Source organism: Taudactylus pleione, unplaced genomic scaffold (assembly GCF_031769625.1).
Source record: "Taudactylus pleione unplaced genomic scaffold, aTauple2 ptg000225l, whole genome shotgun sequence".
Taxonomy (NCBI): domain Eukaryota; kingdom Metazoa; phylum Chordata; class Amphibia; order Anura; family Myobatrachidae; genus Taudactylus; species Taudactylus pleione.
In genome coordinates, this window is record NW_028284627.1 from 9,906,300 (window position 1) to 9,930,965 (window position 24,666).

General features: G+C 43.6%; 1 protein-coding gene across 1 annotated transcript in view; it reads left to right on the forward strand.

Moving 5' to 3' along the window:
- Nucleotides 1-24,666, forward strand: part of BLTP3B (bridge-like lipid transfer protein family member 3B) — a 115,153-nt gene that overhangs the window by 22,905 nt on the left and 67,582 nt on the right. Inside the window, exons 2-3 of the mRNA XM_088478935.1 lie at nt 9,406-9,568; nt 23,793-23,831. Coding sequence (XP_088335061.1) covers nt 9,406-9,568; nt 23,793-23,831 — 202 coding nt within the window. The remainder of the gene's footprint in view (nt 1-9,405; nt 9,569-23,792; nt 23,832-24,666) is intronic.

Here is a 24,666-nt window from a genome sequence, read left to right on the forward strand (position 1 = left end):
AGTTGCAATATTGAGGTATTACAGCTGCATAAAATGGTGACGTTCATTCACTTCCAAAGGCCCGAGGGGCATTACTGAGACACAAAGTGCCTATGCTTCTGTGATGTCACTAGAGAACCGATATTCAAACTCATTAATTTTTAGTCCAGAGGTTCCCAATCACGGTCCTCAAGGCTCCCCAACAGTTCATGTTTTAGAGATATCCATGGTTGAGCACAGGTGACTTAATTTGTACCTCAGTCAATTTGATTTAACCACCTGTGCTCAACCATGGATATCACTAAAACCTGAACTGTTGGGGAGCCTTGAGGACCACGTTTGGGAACCTCTGGTTTAGTCTATAATATGGCTGCCTCCACTATGTAAAAAATATGCTTTTAGAAGGTCTGATTGTGCCTCCAATTCTATTCATGATAGTCACAGTGAGCAGGCTCTTAATACAGTATAACCCATATTCAAGCCGTTTATTGTGCAGTGTAATTTAAATACTGTATTGAGACCAGATCCATTAATGCCAGTTATACAGGCTTAATTTATGTAAGCTCTTCAAATAGAATAGGATGTGGTATTTGACACACAGCAAGGGTGGAATGGTGCCCTAGAAAGTCCGGTTTGCACCTTTTTGAAGCCTTCATTCTGCTATAGCTTCATTAGTTTGACATATGCGTTTCAGCCTGGGGTTTAAAACAAAATGTGACATAAATTAAAGTCACTGAGAAGTGTACAAAGATCAAATATGGTAATTATGACAAGTGGAAAGTGATAAGTGGCCCATATATACACAGATGATGTTTGGCAACGTGGATCTCATCGATTTTAATCAAAACAACATCATGGTGGGTGACCTTTCTCTAGTATCTCCATATTATACCATGTGGTCATAACTGCCACCCAACGTATATTTTCTTTGAGAGATGGAGATAGATTACCATTCTAAGGATAAACCATGTCATGCATAAATCAATTAGGTTGTATGGGAATATTTTATACAAATTCATTCTTAAATGGTTCATACTTTGTTTTCTGTATGAATTCTTTAAAATACTGACTATAGAGAGGAGAATGCTTTCTTTTTATCATTCTATGCCATGTGTTTTTTTTTTTTTTTTTTTACTTTTCTACATTGCCACGATATGGTATTGTTACTATTGTATGTTGAGAAATATGTTCTCTGTCAAATTTTATGCAATAATATCAATAAAAATATTATTAAAAAAAAAAAACAACATCATGGAGTGTATAGTCAGTCAGTTTCTGGAAGATGCATCCTACAGTGGGCCTGATTCAGACCCGGTCGCAAGCGATGAGCGCTCGCAACCGGGTTGATGGTGGCCCACAGCACATGTGCATGACTGAGCCGGCTCCGTCGTGTGCATGCGCGAGACCCGGCTAGCGACGGGCAATCCGTCGCTCCGGGTCTCGCACCAAAGGGGGCGAGCTGTCGATGTTGAGTGACAGCTCGCCCCCTTTGGTGAGCAGGCCGGGTGGGGGGGGGGGTGGCTGCCCAGACGGAGGCGTTCCCATGTGAACGCTGCTGTTTGGCGGCGGCCCCATTGACATCACGAGTGATGTCAGTGGAGAGATTCCAGCTCTGTTAGAGCCGAAATCTCTCTGGGGCTTGCGGCCACGAGACCCTACCACAAGGGTCTTTTCTCAAGCCTGATGGTCACGATGGTTTTGACCATCGTGACCATCATCATGGCCGCTCGCAATAGCTGTGGGTGGTCATCCACAGCTATGCGAGCGGCCAAGAGGCTGATCCAAAAAAAAAAAAAAAAGCCTGGCCCTGATTCAGAGCGAGCGGCTCTGAATCAGGCCCAGTGTCCAGTGGGAGCACTGTTGCTTTTACCATCTATAGGGAACTGTTAAAGGAAGCAGAAAAACAAATTCTGAATTATAAAAACTGTAAAATAGCACTATGTAGTAGCAATTTCCCCTTAAGTCTATGCTTTGTCAATAAGCTTGCCTTGCTGTGTCAATTGCAAACTGGCTAAATTAATTAAAAACACTTCCTCTGCAATATCACGTCAGGCTGGCGAAGTCCAACTGGGACACATAAAGACTCTGCGCGCTTTATAAGAATTGCCGTGTAAAGCATTTCAATGGAAATTGCTGCATTAACCACTTCACAACCAGACGAAATCCTAGCATTTTACAAAATCCTAACCAATAGCAAGGTGGACTAACACTTTAAATAGATTCTTTTTTTCGGTTATTTTCTCTTTGTCTGCACAATGACAGACATATGCTGAACCTATGGAGACTTGTTGAAAACCGGTGATGAGCGTCCCTCCTTTATATGCAGGTGGATAACGGAGCCATTACGTTTCATATTGTGGGCGGCTGAGTAATGGGAGTAGGGAGAAGGATTTCTGAGCTTCACCCTTCTCCCACCCCCCTTCACAACTTTTCCCTTATTATTCAATAATATAACAACATGGCACATACCTGTTACAAAAAATGTGTGTGTATGTATATATCTGCGTGTGTGTATTGTATAATGTATTATATATATATATATGTTGCAGTCTCAGATCGTCAATATTTCGGTGCAAACATGGACCGTTTTCAAGACACACATTTGATCCATCACAACATAAACATCCTGAGCATCCTACTCATATCGGGACAGCAGCACCCATCCGGCGACACTCTCAGGATTTACAATGGAAAGAATTACGCAGACACAGTGTAGTTCAACATTTCCAACCAACTACTTTTTCAAGAACATTGGGCCTGATTCAGCACAGATCACAAGTCTGGAGTCGCACGTACCCGCTCTTGCAAAGATATGCAAATTAATGCAATCACAGTGCAGTCGCAGCACTATACCAAGATGCCCACCACTGTATAAAGCCGCCCACTTCCCATTACATACATCCGCGAGTCAGCGAAAACATCGGTAACATCGAGTAACATTGGACCCATTTGCACAGTTCTGGTTGAGCTGACTCACAGACTGCGAAACTTCCTGCCTCCATCTAGACCTCTGGCTGCGTATGCCATCGCAGGGGCTGAATTATGCACGCCCCTGTAACAGTGTTCAAACGCACAGTCATGCCTGCTTTCCTTCCACCTCTAAACGGTGCTTCCTGTCATTTCTTTGAGCCACTGTGTGTCCACTGTGTGCAGTAATAGTATTTTAATAGTATTTTAATTATGTTCGGTGATTAGAGAGCGAATATGTCCTTAAGAACAGTTTTAGACAATATACCGGTCAAATGTCCCAATGTACAATGTTATTGGTTTACCTGCTCTACTTATTCAGCCACAAGTGGTAAAAAACCGAGCTGTGCGGGATCCGATTTGAGTGCTGCAAGCCAGAACTGTGTTTCACTGCTTATGCTGTGGGCAGTGGCGTCATTCACTTTGGTGACACCCTGTGTGGATCGAGTCAGGAGAGTATAGTAGGCTGGTAAAAAGGGGGCGTGGCCTCGCAGGCCGAACCCCAGTTTTAGTCACTCTGGGGGTCCCGGGAGATTCAGACTGTGTTATGACCAGATCCAGGGTTATGACTAGAATAGGGGGCTGCAGGGGACCTGTGACGTCACATTCACGTGACCGGCGCTGAAAGGGGGAGGGGCAAGTATGAGAACGGGGGGGACAAAAGTGTCTCCTCGTGGGTTCGCCACGCTTCTGGCACGGTGGCCCGCTACGCTCGCCACAAATATTTATTCCCCCTCTATGCCCTTGTGGATGGTAACACAGGAGCGGTCCAACCTCCTGCAGCGGTCACGTGGTTGATACGTCACAGAGGTGCTTTAGCTACATAGGATCTAGCATCAACCCTGCCCCCAGGGACCAGTTTGTGTCGGCACTTTGGTATCGCCTTGTGATGCCACTGGCTGTGAGTACTAGTAGCGCTGCGGCGGCTGTCATATTATTAGCCGCTCGTCCCCTCGGTCCCTGGGTGGCTTGCTTCCACTGAGAGCCCTGCTAGCGTCAATAGAGGAATTCCTTCTGCTGGTGCTTTTGGCAGACCGGGCACAGGAAAGCCAAAATACATGGGCAGCAACACGTTTTGTCCACGTCTGTGGACTTTTTAAAGCTTATAATATTGGCTTATCTAGGCGGCACATAAATCTGTGTGTGTGTATATTAACTTCATAACACTCTACACGGGCAGCGCTGCCACCTCTACTGTTCTTGGCCAAAGATGGGTATAATTACATGTTTTTGAGGAAATTTAGTTTTTCTTTAATTGTCCCTTAATTTTCAGGCTATACATTTTATTTATTTTTTCAGAATTCTACAACTACATTATTGAGTTTTGTTTTACAAGAGACTGGGCACTTATCCATTATCAATTTTTATATCCTGCTGGTCCGTTGGGAACAGTGATAGAAGAACCTATAGCCAATCATATCAAATTGTTCATGGCAGCACAAAGTATTTCAGGAGAGTAGTGTGTTGAGTCTTTGGGAATCAGTGACTTGTTTATTCTGTGATTATTAGCAAGGACATGGGCAATTGTGTGAGGGGGACAATATACAGATGTCCTTTTTTACTGTGACTTCCGTCGTGCCAAATAACGCCTCTGTGTGCCAGTCGCTTGTGAGCGTTTTTTCTTGCTCACGATGTACTTCCTATTTGCATAAATGAAAACATTGGGAGTGACAGAACTGCATTCCTAGCGTAAACTGGCCTCTGGGGTGTGTGACATTTGTGCATCTGTGTGCGACTGAGTCTGGATTTGTATAAACTGGGCTCCGATGCTAGCAGCTGTGACTTATCCTCATGCCTAGTTCCATTGTGTGTAATACCAATTCCTATGTGGTTACAGTGACAGCCTTGCATTTCTAGTACAGTGAGCGGCTTTTCGCTGCGTCTGAGATGCGACTAAGACGCAAAAGGTAAAGAAAAATAGGTAAATACGCCCATTGTATGACGACACATCTGTATGAATGCAAGAAACACAGACTTGGTTTTTAAATAGTGGAAGAAACCGGGTTAACCAACAGCACTAGTATTAATGAGTAATGATTTTGGGCACAAGTTCAACAGATGCTGGATTATTGTGTGGTTTCAAATGCATCTCCTATATTAAATGTTATGTACATCCAACTTTCCAGGATTACAAAATGCTATATATAATATATATAAATGTATGATAAAATGATACAATTTAATACACAAAAAACAAACCCTGTAATTTGTGGGTGCTTTAGATATGTTGTGACATACCCTGGAACAAAATGTGTTAAGCGTTTAGTGTCTAAAAATAGTAGCTATAAACCAGCACTGAAATGAAGCCTATTAATAATTAACTTCCTATGACATGGCATCTGCTTCTTGGTTATTGTCCTGAAGGTGTTATTTTTCTGTAAAGGAAAATTTTGGAAAAATATAAATACATTTTATATTCTTGTGTAATGCAATGCATGGCAGGCTACGTACTTCACGGGTCATTTGAAAAGTTCACAGTAGAGCATGTTGGACATAATTGTAGGCAAGACCTGTGTTCTATTGATCTTCAATTCTATAAATCTACCAATTCTAACTATATGTCCCATCCATTTGATGATGGTTGCAAATGTAAAAATAAATAAATAAATATATATATATAATATTATATATATATATATATATATATATATATATATATATAATATATTTTTTACTGGGAGATTCTCTATCTTACATCACTTTTTAAAGTGTAGGAGCCTCATTCTGGAATTACTTAGAAAAATAAAACTTTACATTATAGTTTCAAGATGAAGACAACCTGATTACAAGCTTTAGATTAGCATGCAAACATAATGAACAGCTTTTTGTTTAACATACATCTGGATTGGGAACATCTAGTAAGGGCATAGCCGAGGTATCCAACATGCTGTGCAACTACACATCCCGGAAATGCCCTGCCACTGTTTTGGTGTTAAGGTATGCTAAATCTGTGGCAGGGCATGCTGGGATGTGTAGTTCTACAGCAGCTTTAGGGCCACATGTTGAATAGCCCTGGTATAAAGATTGTGTACTGAGGGCCTGATTCAGCAAGGAACGCACGGATGCAGACGCACGCACCCATCCGCTGCGATTATATACTAATAAATGCGTACGCACGCAGCACAAGCTTACTCCCAGCACTACACAATACCACTTCTCTTAACGTGCGTCCTGTTATACCACGCAAGACAGAGGAAACATCGGTAACATCGAGAACCATCGAACACATTAGCATAATAATTGTTGACCTGACTTCACGCAGGATTTCTGCCACTGCCTGCATGCAACTAGACCTCAGGCTTTGTCCGTTGCCACGAGGGCTTAAATAAGCACGCCCCTAAAACGCCATCCAAACGCACAGGCACACCTGCTTTCGCCTGACCACCCCCCCCCCGTCACCCCCTACAAAGGGCACTTCCTGTCACTGTGCTCTGGGTCTGCATAGCCTCTGCAAACGCAGTTCCCATCGCAGCAGCTAGTTCGCGCATGCACAATGCGATGCATGCGCAGTACGCCACAATCGGCTGATTGTGTGCGTCTCTTGCTGAATGAGGCCCTGACTCTCTTGTGGTTAGAAGGAAGTGTTCCGGTGGTCATTTCCTTCCCATCCTCTCTCTTGTATTTTCTCTTTCCTCTCCTTTTTCTCCCAGTCTATTGTTCCCATCCCAGTATTCCCAGGCATCCTGTGCCCATGCACAATATCTTAATTCACCAAAAAGCTGGGAATTACACCTACATATCTTCAGTAATACAAGCAGACGTTTTGTTTTCACAGTGGGTAACTTGCAACCATGCTCTCCGCTCTAACTGGCTGCTGTGGATCCATGAATACAATCTGCTTTGTTCCTTTGAGAATCTCATTGGCTATAAATTATCTGTGTACATTTCCGGATGATCGAGAAGATAACTGATACCTTCTGTCCTATATTAAATAGATGATCTTTTGATTGAGCTGATAATAGCCATATACACACTGAGTGGATTGAGCCCCATGATAAAGAATGTTCTTGCAGTTAACTGAATTACCCAAGCTATATGCAGCAGTATAATTAGAGAGTCAAGATCTCAAAGAACAGCACAGTGGTTAGCATTGATGCCTGACAGCGCTGGTGTCATTAATTTGATTCTGACCAGGGCCTTATCTGTGTGGAGTTTGTGTGTATTAGTGTTTTCTCCAAGTGACCGATATAGAGCTACAGTACTTTAATTGTGTGTGTGTGATGGGGATTTTAGATAGAAAACTCATGGATCAGTAGGGATGGGTATGATTCATTAAATATTCTCAATACTGTGATATGGTGATACTATATAAATAAATTCTAATAAAGGGCCACAACATAGCACATGTTTTCCATTATCCTTAAATATGTCGCTTCACTCACTGCAATAAAAACTAGACTATGGGGTATATTTACTAAAATTTTAGTTTATAGAGTATATTTACTTCACTTCTATGTGTACACTCTTCTAGGTAGTGTTTACCGATATACAGATTTACTAGGTACACAGTAATCACGATAAAAAAAACGTATACCAAGGAACAAAGGAGAGCACAGTGGCCTGGTAACAAATTAGAAATCTGATCCAGAAATAGTTGTGTGTTAGTAAAACAAATTCCAGAGACAGTAAGGGGTATATTTACTAAAGTTACAGTTTTTAGAAGAGATGTTGCCCATAGCAACCAATCAGATTCTAGCTATTATCTTCTAGAAGGTGCTAGTTAAATGTTAAATAGAATCTGCTATGGGCATCATCTCTACTTCTAAAAACTCTCACTTTAGTAAATATACCCCTAAGAGTCTGATGCACTAAGCATCGCTTCTGCAATGCGGTACATCCTCCCTGTCTTCGGGTAAATAATGCAATTCAATGCCGCGTATATACCAAGTATATCGCAAAGGACAGCTCTCCCTATAAGAGCTGCCCTTTGCGATGGCTCCGGTCAGAGTGACTTCCGGGTTTAACACCCAGAAGCCCCTCTGGCATCCTTCTGCACATGAGCAGAAGGCTGCGGGCCACGGCGGGTGTATGAAGGGATCAGATCGGATCCCTCCCAATGGGGAGCTTCCCGATAAGAAGCCCATAGGCTTCTATTGGTTAACGCCACCTGAAGGTGACGGGACGAAGCTCCGGAATGCATCGCATTTCGCTGCTTAGTACATTTGGTGAATGCGGTGAGACCCCAAAAAAACTGCATTATCTATGGTTTTACCGCATTTTCAACTTTTATTACATCCCGCCCTAAGCATGCTGTGATCATGGGCAGTGAGCAGAGGATGAGAGCAGGTTACACATTTGGTACTGGTACTTTAGCAGCTCTATGTCATGCTAAAGGCTAATCACTTGGGTGAACACCTGATTAAATCGGACTCCACAAAGGACAACTCTGTAGTCAGACCAGCCACATAATGTTGCCGCTTCAGGCTGCTGAAATAGTGTTTCACACACCGCACAGTAATCTATTGGTGTTTGAAATCTAATTATGTCAATTGGCTGCAGCAGGAGGCAGATGTGGTAGTTCGCTGTGCGGTATGTAGTCCTTTTTTCGTTATTTACTATGGGGGAGTTGTATCAAGCCCTTCTAAAGAATGGAGAGGTGGACAAGTTTTCCATAGCAAAAAATCAGCTTTAACCAACATGTACTCGATAAATGCTACCTCCAAGCTGACTGGTTGCTATGGGCAACTTATCCACTCGCCCACTTCCCCGCTGCACAGGTACATTGCCCACTGCTGCAGCCTGTATTCTTTGCAGAAGCCCAAGAAGTGAAAATTCCAGTTTATTTAGTGCCCCTTACAGTGATGTCACTCATGACATGGATTTCTGTAAGTTCTGTATTTAAATGCTGTGTTGTGTGGGTTGGACATTAAATCCTCACACACTTACAGATGGGGAATTCTGTTTAGTTAGAGCTGGACAGGCTAGTATTTATTTTTATGATTGTTTATTTCTCTTTAGTAAAACTAGCTGCGGATACTTGCAACAAGGCCTTGGACTAGTGTGATACTGATTGGCTGCTGCATGCAGAGTGCGGCAGTTTACCCCAGGAAATGGCACTCCTTAAACTGATCTTGCCACAAAGTATATTTGAAGATGTCAAAATGTATTTCTTTCATAACTGATAAGTTTGATTTTATTTATAGTTAAAAGTTGCAAGAGGGTGTGTGCAAGCTAATTAAAGTCATCTGTTTGTTTGTTTTTTTAAGGATTGGTTACACAGCACCTATCTGCTCTTCTTTTTTTTTCTCTTTTTTTTTTTTTCTTTTTCATGCTATTCAAGTGTTAATAAATACATTCAAGTTAATCAAGAAAAGAGGTAAAATAGACTCAATGGTGGCTTTGTGTTCTAAAATGTTAAAGCAACATTCTTTTCCGGAGCGCATAGATCGTATACACAGTATTGCATATTAACAATTGATTTTCTGATCACTATAACATGGGGCTTTATACTGTTTCTAGGTTCACAAAGAATCTGTCACCTGATAAGATTAACCTCAGCACTCTTAAAGGAGAAGGTCAGCTGACCAATTTGGAGCTCGATGAGGAGGTTCTGCAGAACATGTTGGATTTACCCACCTGGCTGGCCATTAACAAGGTCTTCTGTAACAAAGCTGCTATTCGGGTGGGTACCTAAAGCATCATTATTCCTTTCAGGCCGCTTATGTCATTGGTGCCTCAGAATGTCCCCTATAATGTGCTGATGGCCAGAATAAAGCACAAACATGTAACTTATCCTGAATGAAGATATAATGCATTGTTCAGTTTTAGCTGGATTCTTTGCCGCAGCTTTGTTTAACATATAAGCCTGACCTACGTACAGCGAAGGCGGACATGTTATAAGTTGCACATGAGAATGCAGCCTAATATTGCACTGGAGACAATTGTGTCATGAATACCAATCATATTGTGCTCTGGTTGTTCCTAGCATCATTTCAATCCACAAAATGGCTGCACTTTACTATTTACTGTGCCTCTGTCACCTATAGTACATAGAGTTATCAGTATGAACAGCCATAAACACACCACACCACACCACTTGCACAACTGAAAAACTGTGAAGGGCATAAAGCTCAAAGAGCAAAGCATAGCATGTTAGTTTTTCTTTTTCCTGTTAACCCTCAAGGAACATTACCAAACGTGTTCCTATGGGTGTGAATCAAGAACAATGGGGTTAATGTAGCAGTGAAAATAGTTGAGAAGTTAGCCTATAGCAACCAATCAGTTTCTACCTATCATTTTATAAAATGGTTGGTTGCTATGAGCAACTTCTCCACTCTTTTAGAAGGTTTGCTAAATTTCCCTCTATATGTGACTGTTCCAATAACGTATGTGTCCCTGCTGTGCAGGTATTGTGCCCGGTGCCGCAGCCTGCTATGCTCCTGCTTCTGATGGTGGCAATGGCTCCAGCTCAGCTTATAGGTCTAGGCGTTCATCTCTTCTTCTACTATCCCTAACCCTCCCTCTAGTGCTTAGACCTAAACTCCCCCCACAGTCTAACCCTATTCCCCCTCCACCACCTAACCTTAACCTTCCTCCCCATAGCCTAACACTAGTGTTGATATTCTGACAATGTCGACACATTGCATGTCGTCATTATAAATGTCACATTTGTAAATGTTGACCTATTGACTACATCCTCACACACACATGCATCAGGTATAAACTAATTCAGGGATTCTATATAACGTGTTTCCAGGGGCGTATTAAAAGAGGAGGGGGCCCGTGTGCATTCCCCGTCCGGGGCCCCCTCCTCTCTCCCCAACGGCCGCCAGTAAACTGACAGCAGCAGTAGACACCAGGTAAATGGCACAGTTGCCATTTTCCCAGCGATTTCCCTTCTGCGCATACGGAAAACGAAGTGAAAATGACCGCGGCAGTCATTTTCCAGGCGTTTTGTGTAGCGCTATTCCGGCCGATGTGGGACTTCGGAGAGGTAAGTATAAAAAGGTATGGGTGTGCGGTGTGTGTCCCCCTAGACCCAGGGGCCCGTGTGCACTGCATTCCTTGCACCCATTATAGATACGCCCCTGCATGTTGTGATTCCATTTGCCCCTTGGATGATTACAGAAGCAGAGGAGAGGCCTAATCATTCCATTATGGCAGAACACTGGCTTTGGTTTACGCATGTGACGGGAGTATAAATACCTGGCCATTTAATGCCCCTTACTTTATTGGGCATTGAAGAAGCAGAGCATGTGTGGGTTAGATTCACGCGTACATAGGCAGAACACATGGACTTATTGATGTGACGTGGAGGTGTAGCATGTAGGGAAGTGGGATAAAGCAGATCTTTGCTCCATTGCATATTACTTATGTGCTGACTGTTATTCCATAGGGATTAGTGATCCCTTTGTGCACATAGGGCCTGATTCAGACCTGCTCGCAAGCGGGTCGATTTTGACCCAGTGCGCATGTGCACGACGGAGCCGGCTCCGTCGTGCGCATGCGCGAGACCTGGATAGCAATGGGCAAGCCGTCGTTCCGGGTCTCGTACCAAAGGGGACGTGCTGTCGATGTTGAGTGACAGCACACCCCTTTTGGTGGGCTGGCCGGGGGCATGGCTGCCCAGACGGAGGCGTTCCCATGGGAACGCCTACCGTCTGGGGCCGGCCCCACTGACATCACAAGTGATAGAGCCGAAAGCACTCCTGGGCTTGCAGCAACGAGACCCTACCACAAGGGTCTCGTCGCAAGCCCGATGGTCGCGATGGTCTTGACCATCGCGACCATCATCATGACTGCTCGCTATAGCTGTTGGTGGTCACCCACAGCTATGCGGACGGCCAGGAGGCCGCTCAAAAAAACCAGAGGGCCGGCCCTGATTCAGAGCGAGCGCTCTGTCAGAGCGTCCGACTCTGAATCAGGCCCATAGTCTTAGATGCTTTTGATGTAGTACAAGCAAATACCTGAAATACTATTGCTATTCTTTTATTTTTACTTCAATTTCTTGGGGGGAAAAAAGATCCTAACACTTTTATCTGCTGTATATAGAGTAATTTTAAATGTAAACAGTCATTAATGTATATTTAATCTTAAACTATGCATATATAAGCCATATAATCTTATTATTTCTGTAAATATCTGACCTTCAGACCGAGCAAGTAATAGGTTGCAGTGACCCAACACACCTCTTACCTGGCAGAAACCACGATATCCGTGTAGGCTGATGTGAGAGGTGGAAAAGGAGGCTGGGAAGAGAACTGACTTCTCCCATTCTAATTATTTGCTTTGGTCACTTGCATCTGCAGCCAACACTATTGCACATGTAAAAGATAAGTAAATGTATGTACAACCATGGCCAAAAGTTTTGAGAATGACAAGTATTGGTTTTCACAAAGTTTGCTGCTTCAGTGTTTTTAGACCTTTTTGTCAGATGTAATTTTACCTCAGTATACCATAGTAACAAGCATTTCATAAGTGTCAAAGGCTTTTATTGACAATTACATTAAGTTTATGCAAAGAGTCAATATTTGCAGTAAGACCTCTGCAATTCGCCCTGGCATGCTGTCATACAACTTCTGGGCCACATACTGACTGATGGCTGGCCGTTCTCGCCTAATCAATGCTCCACTTAAAGATTGACCACAAGTTCTCAATGGGATTAAGGTCTGGGAAGTTTCCTGGCCATGGACCCAAAATTCCGATGTTTTCTTCCCCGAGCCACTTAGGCCCTGATTCAGACCCACTCGCGAGCGGCTGTCCGCTCGCAAGTGGGTCGATGGTCTGCACTGAGCATGCGCACGAAGGAGGGAGCTCCATCGTGCGCATGCGCCAGATGCGACGAGCGATGGACTTTCCTGCGCTCGTTGTGTCTGATCAAAGGGGGCATGCTGTCGATGTTGATTGACAGCACGTCCCCTTTGGTGGGCGTGCCGGGGGCGTGCCTCCCTGACGGGGGCGTTCCCAAGGGAACGCCTACCGTCAGAAGCCGGCCCACTGACATCACTAGTGATGTCAGTGGGAGTGATTTTGGCTCTGATGGAGCCAAAATCACTCCGTGCCTTGTGGTTGAAAACCTCAACCGCAGGCTCCGGCTCGCAGTTTCGATGGTCGCGATGGTCACGACCATCGCGGCCATCAAACTGCATGCTCGTATAGGCTGTGGGTGGTGACCCACAGCTATACGAGCGTCCAGGAGGACGCTCCATAATTATGGAGGGCGGCCCTCATTCAGAGCGTGCGCTCTGCTCAGAGCGTACGGCTCTGAATGAGGGCCCTAGTTATCACTTTTTGCCTTATGGCAAGGTGCTCCATCATGCTGGATAAGGCATTGTTCAACACCACTGTTCTTGGATGGTTGGCAGAAGTTTCTCTTGGAGGATGTTTTGGTACCATTCTTTATTCATGGCTGTGTTCTTAGGCAAAATTGTGAGTGATCCCTCTCCCTTGGCTGAGAAGCAACCCCACACATGAATGGTCTCAGGATGCTTTATTGTTGGCATGACAGAGGCTGAAGACTTTTGGAGGTTACCCTGGTGTCAAGAAGGGCAGCAAAGAAGCCACTTCTCTCCAGGAAAAACATCAGGGACAGACTGATATTCTGCAAAAGGTAGAGGGATTGGACTGCTGAGGACTGGGGTAAAGTTATTTTCTCTGATGAATCCCCTTTCAGATTGTTTGGAGCATCTGTAAAAACGCTTGTCCGGAGAAGGAAAGGTGAGCACTACTATCAGTCCTGTGTCATGCCAACAGTAAAGCATCCTGAGACCATTCATGCGTGGGGGTTGCTTCTCAGCCAAGGGAGTGGGCTCACACACAATTTTGCCTAAGAACACCGCCCACAAATTCTGACAAACTCCAAGCATTGATTAGGCAAGACTGGGCTGCCATCAGTCAGTATGTGGCCCAGAAGTTGAAAGACAGCATGCCAGGGCGAATTGCAGAGGTCTTGAAAAAGAAGAGTCAGCACTGCAAATATTGACTCTTTGCATAAACGTAATGTAATTGTCAATAAAAGCCTTTGACACTTCCGAAATGCTTGTTACTGTGGTATACTGAAGTAAAATTACATTTGAAAAAAAGGTCTAAAAACACTGAAGCAGCAAACTTTGTGAAAACCAATACTTGTGTCATTCTAAACTTTTGGCCATGGCTGTACTGTATGTGTAATATAAATTCTACACAAATCCACAGGAACTTTGCTAAATCTTCTACAAGGGAAAATGAAGGTGTTGCCTATAGCAACCAATAACATTCTAGCTATCCTTCATCACGTACAGTCTACAAAATAATAGCTACAATCTGCTTGGTTGGTATAGGCAACACCTCCACATTTCCTTTTTAGAACCAAATAAATTAAGTCCCTAAGAATAATAATTATTATTTTTATTTTTTTTTGGCATATGGTTTAGTTTGGTTCCACAGACTGAGATACAATTACCAATCTTGGCAGACGCAGATTATAATAAGGCCTTTTGAAACTGCGGGCTGGGCTTACTCTTGGCAAGTTCTATTAATAAGTTGATGTTGGGAAATAAGAATGTTTCAGTGAGGTCAGACACCTAGCATAATAAGCAGTAAAATGATATACTGTATATAGGGCACAGTTTAGTTCTACCAAGGACCAGTGGTAGCCTTATTTCTCCATATACTTCATAATCAGTGTTTTATGTATTTGTGTGTTTACTGTGTGGTACTGACACATTTTCACTGTTAGAAAAAGTGACTGCTTGGTAGGGTTTTTTTTGTACCTCTTTGTTGCTGAGCCTATGTTTGGCACTTTTTAGGGTTGGTCATATTTCATTCCCTTTCCTTCAAACCACATATTCAGAACCTCTCACAGTTCTGTTGTTTCCATCTCAAGAATATTTACAAGATCAGACCCTTTCTCACGCTGGATGCCACCAAAACCCTCTTACACTCACTAGTCATCTCCAGATTGGACTACTGTAACCTTCTCCTAGCTGGCCTCCCCAACTCCCGTCTCTCTCCTCTCCAGTCTGTCCTCATTGCTGCCGCTCTACTCATCTTTCTCTCCAAACACTCTACATCTGCCTCCCCTCTCCTACAAGCCCCCCACTGGCTCCTCTTCCCTTTCAGAACCCAATTCAAGGTTATCACACTCACTTACAAATCCCTCACCCATTCCTCTCCCATTTACATCTCATCTCCCTTCGCTCTTCTGTCTGCCCTCTTCGTTCACTTAATACATGCCGCCTTTCATGCCAATTGATTACTTCCTCCCACTCCCTCCTCCAAGATTTTGCCCGTGCTGCTCCCCACCTTTGGAACTCCCTCCCTCTCCCCATCAGACTCTGCACCTCTCTACAATGATTCAACTGAGCTCTTAAGACCCACTACTTCATTAAAGCCTTCCAGCTGTCATCCTAACTTGCTGCTACATCTTCCTTCCTCTCCGCCTACCCCATCTGTGTCACTCCTGTTTGTCTGCCCCTCCATTTTAGAATGTAAGCTCTTTCGAGCAGGGCCCTGTACCCTCTTGTGCTTCTCCCTACTGTATTTTCATTTATCTCTTACTCCCCACTAGGGTAACTTACACTTTGCTGCTTATATGAGTGTAAAGGTCACTAATATAGCAATGTTTATTATCCTTGTCCGTGTCCTGCTTTGTATTGTATTGCAAGTCGCTGGTTACCTATTTATGTACTTTGTAAGCCGCTGCGGAACACTTGTGGCAACATATAAATATATTATAATTATAATAATTCATACAGTACCCACACACATTTTACCTAATTTTTTTTTCAAAAGACTTTGAATTTCCAGAGAATAGTTATGCTTTTTTCCTCACACAACAATTTACTCATATTGGCCAAAAAGTGCTATTTTTTTTTTTATTGAAAGTGAATTAAAAGTAAATTTTGTTGAGGTATGTGTTTTTTATTTATTTACTCTAACCATTGCCAAGAAATGTTTTGTGGTTCCTGCTTCGGCATTAATCCAATTTCCAAAGCAGCATAAAAGCTGGATTAAACATACCGTTTTCATACCCGTGCCCAGGGTTGTTGTAGGGGATTGGCGGGGGCCTGGATCCACCACCCGTCCCCCTTCTTACCTGTCAGCGGCAGCAGCCACTCTTCCCAGCTGTGTGCTGGGCTACAATGGGTTCAGGCAGGTTTCTCATCTGCCTGCATTATGTACGGGGAAAAACTAACGCACTGATTGCCCCCCATACACACAGATCTGTTTTTTTTGTTCATATTTGTTAGGTTGGGGGCCTGCTGACGCCACCACGATTAGGTCATGCCCCCTACAGTTCCAGGCCCAGCCCTTCTCTCTACAGCCCTACCTGCAGAGCTGCCCAGAGTATCCAAGGGACTCTGCAGTGCCATGGGTTTAGTGGACGGGGCCCACACATGGCGGACGACCGCCCTGCTACTCACATTGTTTGAAAGAGGTGACTCTCCTTTTCCAAATGAAGGTGTCCCCGAGAGTGTGTAGGTGCCAGGATGGGGGTGATCGTGCACATTAAAAGTAGTTCCCCATGTGCCGGTAGTACAGGTTTGAGCTTGTTTTAGTTATCACAAATAATCACCATACAATAACCACTAAGAGTTAGGGATGAGCGGTTCGGATTCTGTGGAATCCGAACAGTGAGGATCCGAGTCCACCCGAGCCGCAGCTTGGGTGTTCCCGCCTGACTCTGATCCATCTGCGAGGCCGAACGTCATCCTCCTGACGTCGGATTCTTGTGAGAGTTTGCCTCTACATAAGTCACGGAGACCGAGACTCTGTGCCATTTCTTCACTCCCACGCTCTGCTGACAGTGGCTGTGTACAGAGACTCACAAGTGGCTGTGCTGGTTAAGTGACTGTATAGGAGCACACTACACGCTGATATATGCTGCGCTATACTCTGCTGATTAAAGTGTTGAGACTCACAAGTGCCTGTGTGTACAAAAAAAAAGTTTCAAAAAGTAAGAAAAACATTCAAGAAAGTTAAGTTTAATAGTAAAAAAAAGAACAAAACTTATTTTTTGGTGCTGTACCCCACTGTGAATACAAGCACCGTGACTCCTTGGGCAGTATCCCTCTGTTTATGGATCAAAAGTACCGTGACTCCTTGGGCAGCAGCCCTCTCTGTATAAAAGCACCATGACTCCTTGGGCAGCAGCCCTCTCTGTATAAAATCACCATGACTCCTTGGGCCTTAGCTCTCTGTGTATAAAAGCACCGTGACTCCTTGGGCAGCAGCCCTCTCGGTATAAAAGCACCGTGACTCCTTGGGCAGCAGCCCTCTCTGTATAAAAGCACCATGACTCCTTGGGCTGTAGCCCTCTGTGTATAAAAGCACCGTGACTTCAAGACACTCTACTTCATCAAAGCCTTCCAGCTCTCATCTTAACTTGCTGCTACATGCTCCTTCCTCCCCGTCTACCCCATCTGTGTCACACTTTGTTTGTCTTCCCCCTCCCCTTTAGAATGTAAGCTCTTATGAGCAAGGCCCTCTACCCTATTGTGCTTCACATTACATTACTTTTCATCTACTTCTTACTCCCCACTTGGGCACCTAACACTTGGTTGCTTTGCTCTTTTGCTTATCTGGGTGTTATGGTCGCTAATTTATCAATGTATATTATTCTTGTCCTCATCCTGTATTGTATTGAGTTAATGTACTTTGTAAGGCGATGCTGAACACTTGTGGCACCATATAAATAAATTATGATGATGATAATAATAATAATAAAAGAGGCCACATCATTTGGAAGATGTGACTTTACTCTTTGAAATAACTGTGCCCCTGTATTTATTTGGACCCAGGATGAGCAAGCTATTCCCCCCATCTGTGGATTTCATAGAGATTCCTGCAGTGCAGTGTGTCCCCCTGTGATCCCACATGATCCCCAGAGAAAAACCTCGCAGAAGTCATTGTTTGAAACAGTAGACCCCCCCAAATGAGGGTACCCATTGGGTTTGTCGGTGTCAGGATTTCTCCTATTTTGTGGATTGTAAAAATTTCTGCAATGCGTTGCCAAGATAGGAAGGGGCTTAATGATGCCATCGGGTATGTCATGCCCCCCTCCCTTCTGGGTCTGGGCAACAACAGCTATATGGGGGGAACATTTTAGGAAGTTTCCATCCCTATTAGAGCCTCTGCAATGCTTGGGACTAGCACCACTCATCCTTTGCATTGAAGGGGTTAGACTATGTGCTACAGTCATATTTCTGTTACTTTTCTTGTACGGAAGTGGCAGCAGTGTTGGAGGACTGGGTTCTCTGCAACCAAATTTCCATGGTTCCTTAAGTAAGCAAGTTTTTAATTCACTAGATATTAGGGATGAGCGGTTCGGATTCTGTGGAATCCGAACCGCTCCGAACATCGGGGATCCGAGTCCACCCGAACTCTGTTCGGGTGTTGACCACCTGACTCTGATCCCCCTTCGAGGCCGAACACTGCCTCCTGACATCTGATCCTCTCGAGAGGATCTGACGTCTCTACAGTAACAAACACACAGCTGCCAGCGGATATTAAAGTGAGAATGTGTAGTAATCCGTAACAGCCAGATTAACTTTCATTCTCTAATTTGCACTGACCACCTACTTGGACAACCGCTCTCCGGGCAGCTCTCTCAGGGCCGTTGCTAGGAGACGTGGACACCGTGCTGCTACTCCGTGAAGTCCTCCTACCTGGCGGCTCCATCATCTCTGCCTTGACAAGATTGGTTCCTTCTCCTTTTTCTTTCCCTCGTTTTGGTTGCTCAGATGCCGGTGATAGCGATCAGTACGTAACTTCCGGTTCCTGTGTGTGGAATTCATGCTTCAGTGTGGTCCAGTTTCTCGTGTCCAGTGTGTATCTACAGTCTCAGCCGCATTTCAGCATCTGTGTGGACTTCCTGCTTTTAACATTACAGCAGTCTCAAACCTCACTACTACGTTTGTATATACCCTTGTTATTAACGTCTCCGCTGCACGTCAGCGTCTGAATGGACTTTCTGCATCTCGTTCACGCCACTCTCAGCCGCACTGCAGTGTCAGCGTGGACTTTCTGCTACATGGTTGGCTACAACTTTGCCCTCTGCCAAGTATCAATCAGCCCTCAAGGCTGCAACTTGGTCACCAGACCACAACTTTGCCAAGTATCAATCAGCCCTCAAGGCTGCGACTGGGCTACCAGCCTCACTCCTGACAAGGACTACCTTTTCAGTTGTCACCATAGCTTCATATAATCCTCAGCACTATTGCCTTAAGTTAGATGTGAATCTTATCCTAGATTCATAACATTATGCTGGATTGAACATATGCCTGTTTCGGGAGCATTTCTTGCCTGCTTTTGCACTGCGCTTGCTTTGCAACCAGGTGTTTACGACTCTGCTACTCCCGTTTTCGTGAACGTTTCAGTTGCATCTCCACTTGGAACTGAGGAGGCTAACTGGGCTGCAGTGGGGTGTTCTCAATATAGGCAATATGTCAGTGAGGGTGCATCAGCATAACTGGCTGTACAAAGTTGGACGGAATCATAAATACTTCTGTTTATCATTTATACCAAGTATCCCTTTCAGCACGCACTACTGGAGCATATACGACCAATTTGCTTCTGCATCAACCCTTTGACACTATGTCATTGTGACCAAATAGTCCATCAAATGTCATGAGCATAGCTAGTAACTGAAATCCCAAGAACAAATTTAAAATAAGCAGCTGTGTCTAAGTACATCGTGCATGGTCCTGTGACTGGCTAGATGTGTGCCCTGATCTTCATTATCATGTATACTAACCAAACTGTATTATAATAAAACGTTCTTTAATAAATCTGAACAACAAGAACATGAACTGCAGCCAATAAAAAAAAAAGAGACACTACTGTCCTTTGCTGGAAAGTTTTTAAAAAAGTACACACTCCCTGGGTCAGACATTTAAAGGCTTGTCTTGGGTGGAATATGATTAAAAATATAGCACAACATGGATTTATACTTGTGTCCTTGCTGGCAGGATGGATCCCATGCTGCATTTAGCGCAGCGGTGGAACAGTGCTGATTGCCACCCTATGCTGGCCCTGCCCCCGAACCCGTAAAGTCACGCGAGGGGCAGGGCCGTTAAAGGCACTTTGCGAGCCAGATATAGGAGCCGTGGGGCAATGCCTCTGCGCCCTGGGTGATGGCACCGCTCGCACACCCCTGCCTACTGCCCTGATTTTGCTGTCATCTTCCTGTCCGGTTTGTTCGTTGCTGTAACCTTCCCGTTTAGTGACAGAGCCGCCAGTATGAGGGAGCTTATTTAAAAACTTGCCTTTTGTACTAAGAGAAAATCTAGTTAGGTCTTTCTCTCTGCTTCCTAATAAAACCATTGAATTAAAATAGATTCGATTCATAACTGGAAGTGAAACCCCAAAAAATGAAATGCACATTGTGGTTAAATGCACTTTTTGTTACATCTCTATCGTATGAATGTTCCCTAATTTTAGAAGTGGCAAAAACCACATCCCACAGAGTGCTGTAAGTGATTTACATGACAATGGCCCTCATTCAGAGCCGTTCGCTATTTGCGTTCGTTCGTTCAAAAACAAGGGGTGGCTATGCAAATGATCCGTTCGCACATTGCAGTCTGTTCACACCTCTAAGTCTGAACGAGCGAGCAAAACATACGCTCTTTTATTTCTTAAAAACGCCCCCTGGCCGCTCGCACCATACGTCATGTCCGCTATTTATTAGATTAATCGAGTACATCGAACAGGATATGAACTGCTCTCTATTCTTGTGGTTGGTTTTTTCAACCGCTATTTTGCAAGCAGTTCTGAGTTAAAAAAAAAACAAGTTACATGGTCATTGACGCTGCTATATTAATTATGCACACCCATACAACGCCCGTTTTGACCTTTAAGCACGCCTGCGAACGGATCTCCACTCCCCGTTTTCAAGCACCTTCCCCTGTTACCACCCACATACGCCTCATTCTGTCACTCAAAATAGCAGGCACTCGCTATATTGCGTACAAATGATTTTCAACCGCACTGACTGGTTCGCGCATGCGTACTAAAAACCGTACGCACGCGCAGATGTGCGAACATCGCTCGGAACGAGCGTACTGCCGCTAGCGAGTGGCTCTGAATGAGGGCCAATGTTAGCATGCTTCTTTAAGTCTGTCAGCCATTAATAAATACACCTGTACACCAACTAGGAGATCTGTAACACATGCACTGTTAGGGGTGTACCGCTATAGACCATCAGTAGGGTTAATTAATAATACTGTATAATAAACACTAACCAGTGCATAAGGAGACCAATATATGTATGTGTGTGTGTATATGTATGTATGTATATATATATATATATATATATGTGTGTGTCCAGGGCAGTGCAAGGTTCTCTTGCAGCTCCCCCAAACTTGCGCCAATGCTCTGGAATAGTTCCCACATCTGAAATAAAAACATGCAACTCAGGCAGGATGGCCCTACTGCTGCATCTAATGGCTTAGTGTGATCGCTGGTCCTGTATATGCTGGAATTAGGACACATAATACACTTTGTGTAACGCATATTAAAGCTGGTTAAGTGCTAATTATACCCTCTTCATGGACTCACCACACTCACTCTAAAATCAGGCATTTGGAAACCCCCCTTCTAGAAATCCTGCGTTTGCCTGACCCCTCCCACACCCTGTGAGTTGCATCATCATAGTCCTGACTCCTGCCCAGTGATGCAAGTTGAGGCATTATACAGCAGAGGACAGGGCCATAATGACACAAAATGCGCCGTCACGTCCCCTACACTTGCCCCTTAAAGATAATAGATGGATGTTCCAAAAAGTAGGTTACTATTGACTAAATCCAGAGGAAAAAAACAAACAATTTTATTACTGCGTTGGTGAAAATAAGTAATGATATACAGTAGATATAGTATAATAATAATAATTTTACTTTGTGTCATGAAGTACAAGCAGATTTATCAATTTAAATATTATTTAGTATAACCAAAAACACAAATGTCATAGAAATATAGACTTATATATAGATAAAATAAATATAAAATTGATGAACCTGTGTTGGTTCATGTCAAAATAAACTCCTACCCTCCAACATGACCCTTTCCACTCGGTCCAAATTGCTCTGCTGATGGACTTCCCACCTAATGTATGATTGCAGACACCTGTGTTGAGCTAGGTAATTGATGAGATGGGTGTTTCAACACAGGTGTCTGCAATTATACATTACGTGGGAAGTCCAGGAGCAGAGCAATTTGTACCGGGTGGAACAGGTCATGTTGGAGGGTCAGTGAATTAGTATATACAGTAGTGTACCTGATAAATATAAAACTGCATGAAATAGTTTGTATTCCAGAGTATAATACTTATCAAGTTCTTGCTGCCTGATGGAAAGGTTGTTGGTGCCAATTAGGTGGACAGTCCAGGAAAATGAGCCCTTAGTTGATTCCTGAGGGTATTCGGAGGTTTTAAAGGTATCCTCCAAATGTGAATCGGTTCTGGCACAGAGGAATAAGCTGGACCCGGTGTCCTTAGAAACTGATTCAGTGGTGTAGTTTTGTGTAGAACTGCATTGTGCACTGCTTTACTGGACCAGTCAATTAGACAGTGCTGACAAGTGGAATCTTATACTGGATCCGGCCTGATTCATTAAGGATCGCTATTGCGTTGGCAGCTCCGTAATCGCATGCAGGTCTGCTGCGAAAGTATGCTAATGATTGCAATCGCAATGCCGTCGCACTGCCAGCATAGAGACGCCAACTGCCTCCCACTACCGCTATCTTACATCCAATATACCTTGCACACCTCCATAAACATCGGTAACCTCGAGTACCATCGGACCCTCACGCACAATTACAGCAGCCCTGACCTTGCTTAGCAATTGCTAACCTCGTTGCAGGCAGTAATTTCTCAAGCTGCGTATGCAATCGCACTGGCTAATTTATGCACGCCCATGCAACGGCGTTCAAACGGACAGAGGCGTCTGCGTTTCTCCGACCACCCCTGTGAGTAGCGTTTCCGCAGAGACATCAGGGTGACCACAGTGATAGCGTTTCATTTTGTATACTTAAAAACTTTTCTTAAGTCTCTTCCCATAAAACATTCCTTCTCTCAGATGGTTTCCCTCCTTAGATGATGTTATGGCTGATCTGGCTGACATTTCTCTCACCTTTATCCTATTACCTCACTCTGAGTAACTCTAATCCCTTCACTAGTTACTTCCTGTTATCTCTCTCTCTGTATATGTAATCTCTAGGCTAGATATTTACTTACTTTCCCTTCTGGTCTCCACTAATTTTCCTATTTCTCTGGATGTTACATGTAATTCTTGGTAATTTTATTTTTATTTGGCCTAAATTGTGCTTATTGCAAAGAAGGAATGAAAAATGTAAAAAGCATAATATAGAATTATGACATTCAGTAAACAAGCTATGGCTGGCGACATTCTGCCAGGTGTAACCTTCATGGAGGGTCCGAATCAGGAGCTGCTGCTGCTGCTGGAAAACAATGGAAACTATGATTATGTGTGTAGAAAATGAATTGCATCTGATGTTGGACAATACTAATTATCAACGTCTGGGGTCTATGGTTTATTTTTGGCTACCGTTTATGATCCTCTCCAATATTATATCCTTTTATTTAATGTTCATTTTTCTTCCCCTTGCCCCCTTTTTTATTTTTTATTTGCAGACTGTAGTTTGTTTTGTTATCTCTATTCATAGCCACGTGCATGGCAAAGTCAATCCCTCATGACATTTATTTAGAAAATGTTATAGTGAAATGTACTAAAAACTATAATTACCAATCGGAATGCTTTTCCAAGAGTTGACTGCAATATAATCATCAAGGAAAGTGTTTCACGTCCATGAATGATATGTTATCATTAAATATGTATGTATGAATGTAGAAAGATGTATTTCAGTTTACATACAACATTTTTCTATAATAACTCCCTTTTCTTGTCTTGCAGATACCGTGGACTAAGCTGAAGACTCACCCAATTAGTCTGGTCAGTTTTCTTCCTAAATTACAAAAATTAATTATTCTGTTTTAAAATGTGTCCTGGGTGCTTTTTTTTTTTAAATTCCTAATTTAACTGTTATAACAGTTTAAAGCTGCACATACACAGACCATCATCCTCTGGCACTTCGGTTTATATTCCTCTGGCCTAGGCCAGGTGGTACAAATTAGGGATGTGCAGGCTCGGATAGGTTCGAGTTTGCACGTGGAGTTCGGATTTTTCCCTCCAAAAAAACGGAACTCAGAACGAGGCAAAACGTCATCTTACATGGAATAACATCATCATTCCTGGACAAAAGGAATGATGATGTTCGTCCATGTAAGATGACGTTTTGCCTCGTTCTGAGTTCCGTTTTTTTGGAGGGAAAAATCCGAACTCCACGTGCAAACTCGAACCTATCCGAGCCTGCACATCCCTAGTACAAATCATTGTTTAACTGAATAAAAAGTAATATTTTAAATTTATTTATTTGTGGCAATAATTGAATAAATAGTCTAATACTTGGTACATACCTCAGCGACTGGCACGCAGACTAAGTGACCGAATTGGTAAACATACACACTTACCAATCGGCTACTCAATATATCTGGCCAGACATCACAACTAAGCGGACATTTAAATTTACCCACCCACTTGTGCTGTCATTGAGGGCAATTTCTGTGGCCAGTCTAGTGCGTTGCTCGGTGGGTCGCCCGTACAAACTGCGCTGCACGGCTGACAAAAAATATGAGAACAACATAGTTTACAGATCTATTCTGTGTACACACGAGCCGATGCACTGAACGATAGATTGTTCTTCGGCTGTACGAACAATATATCACAT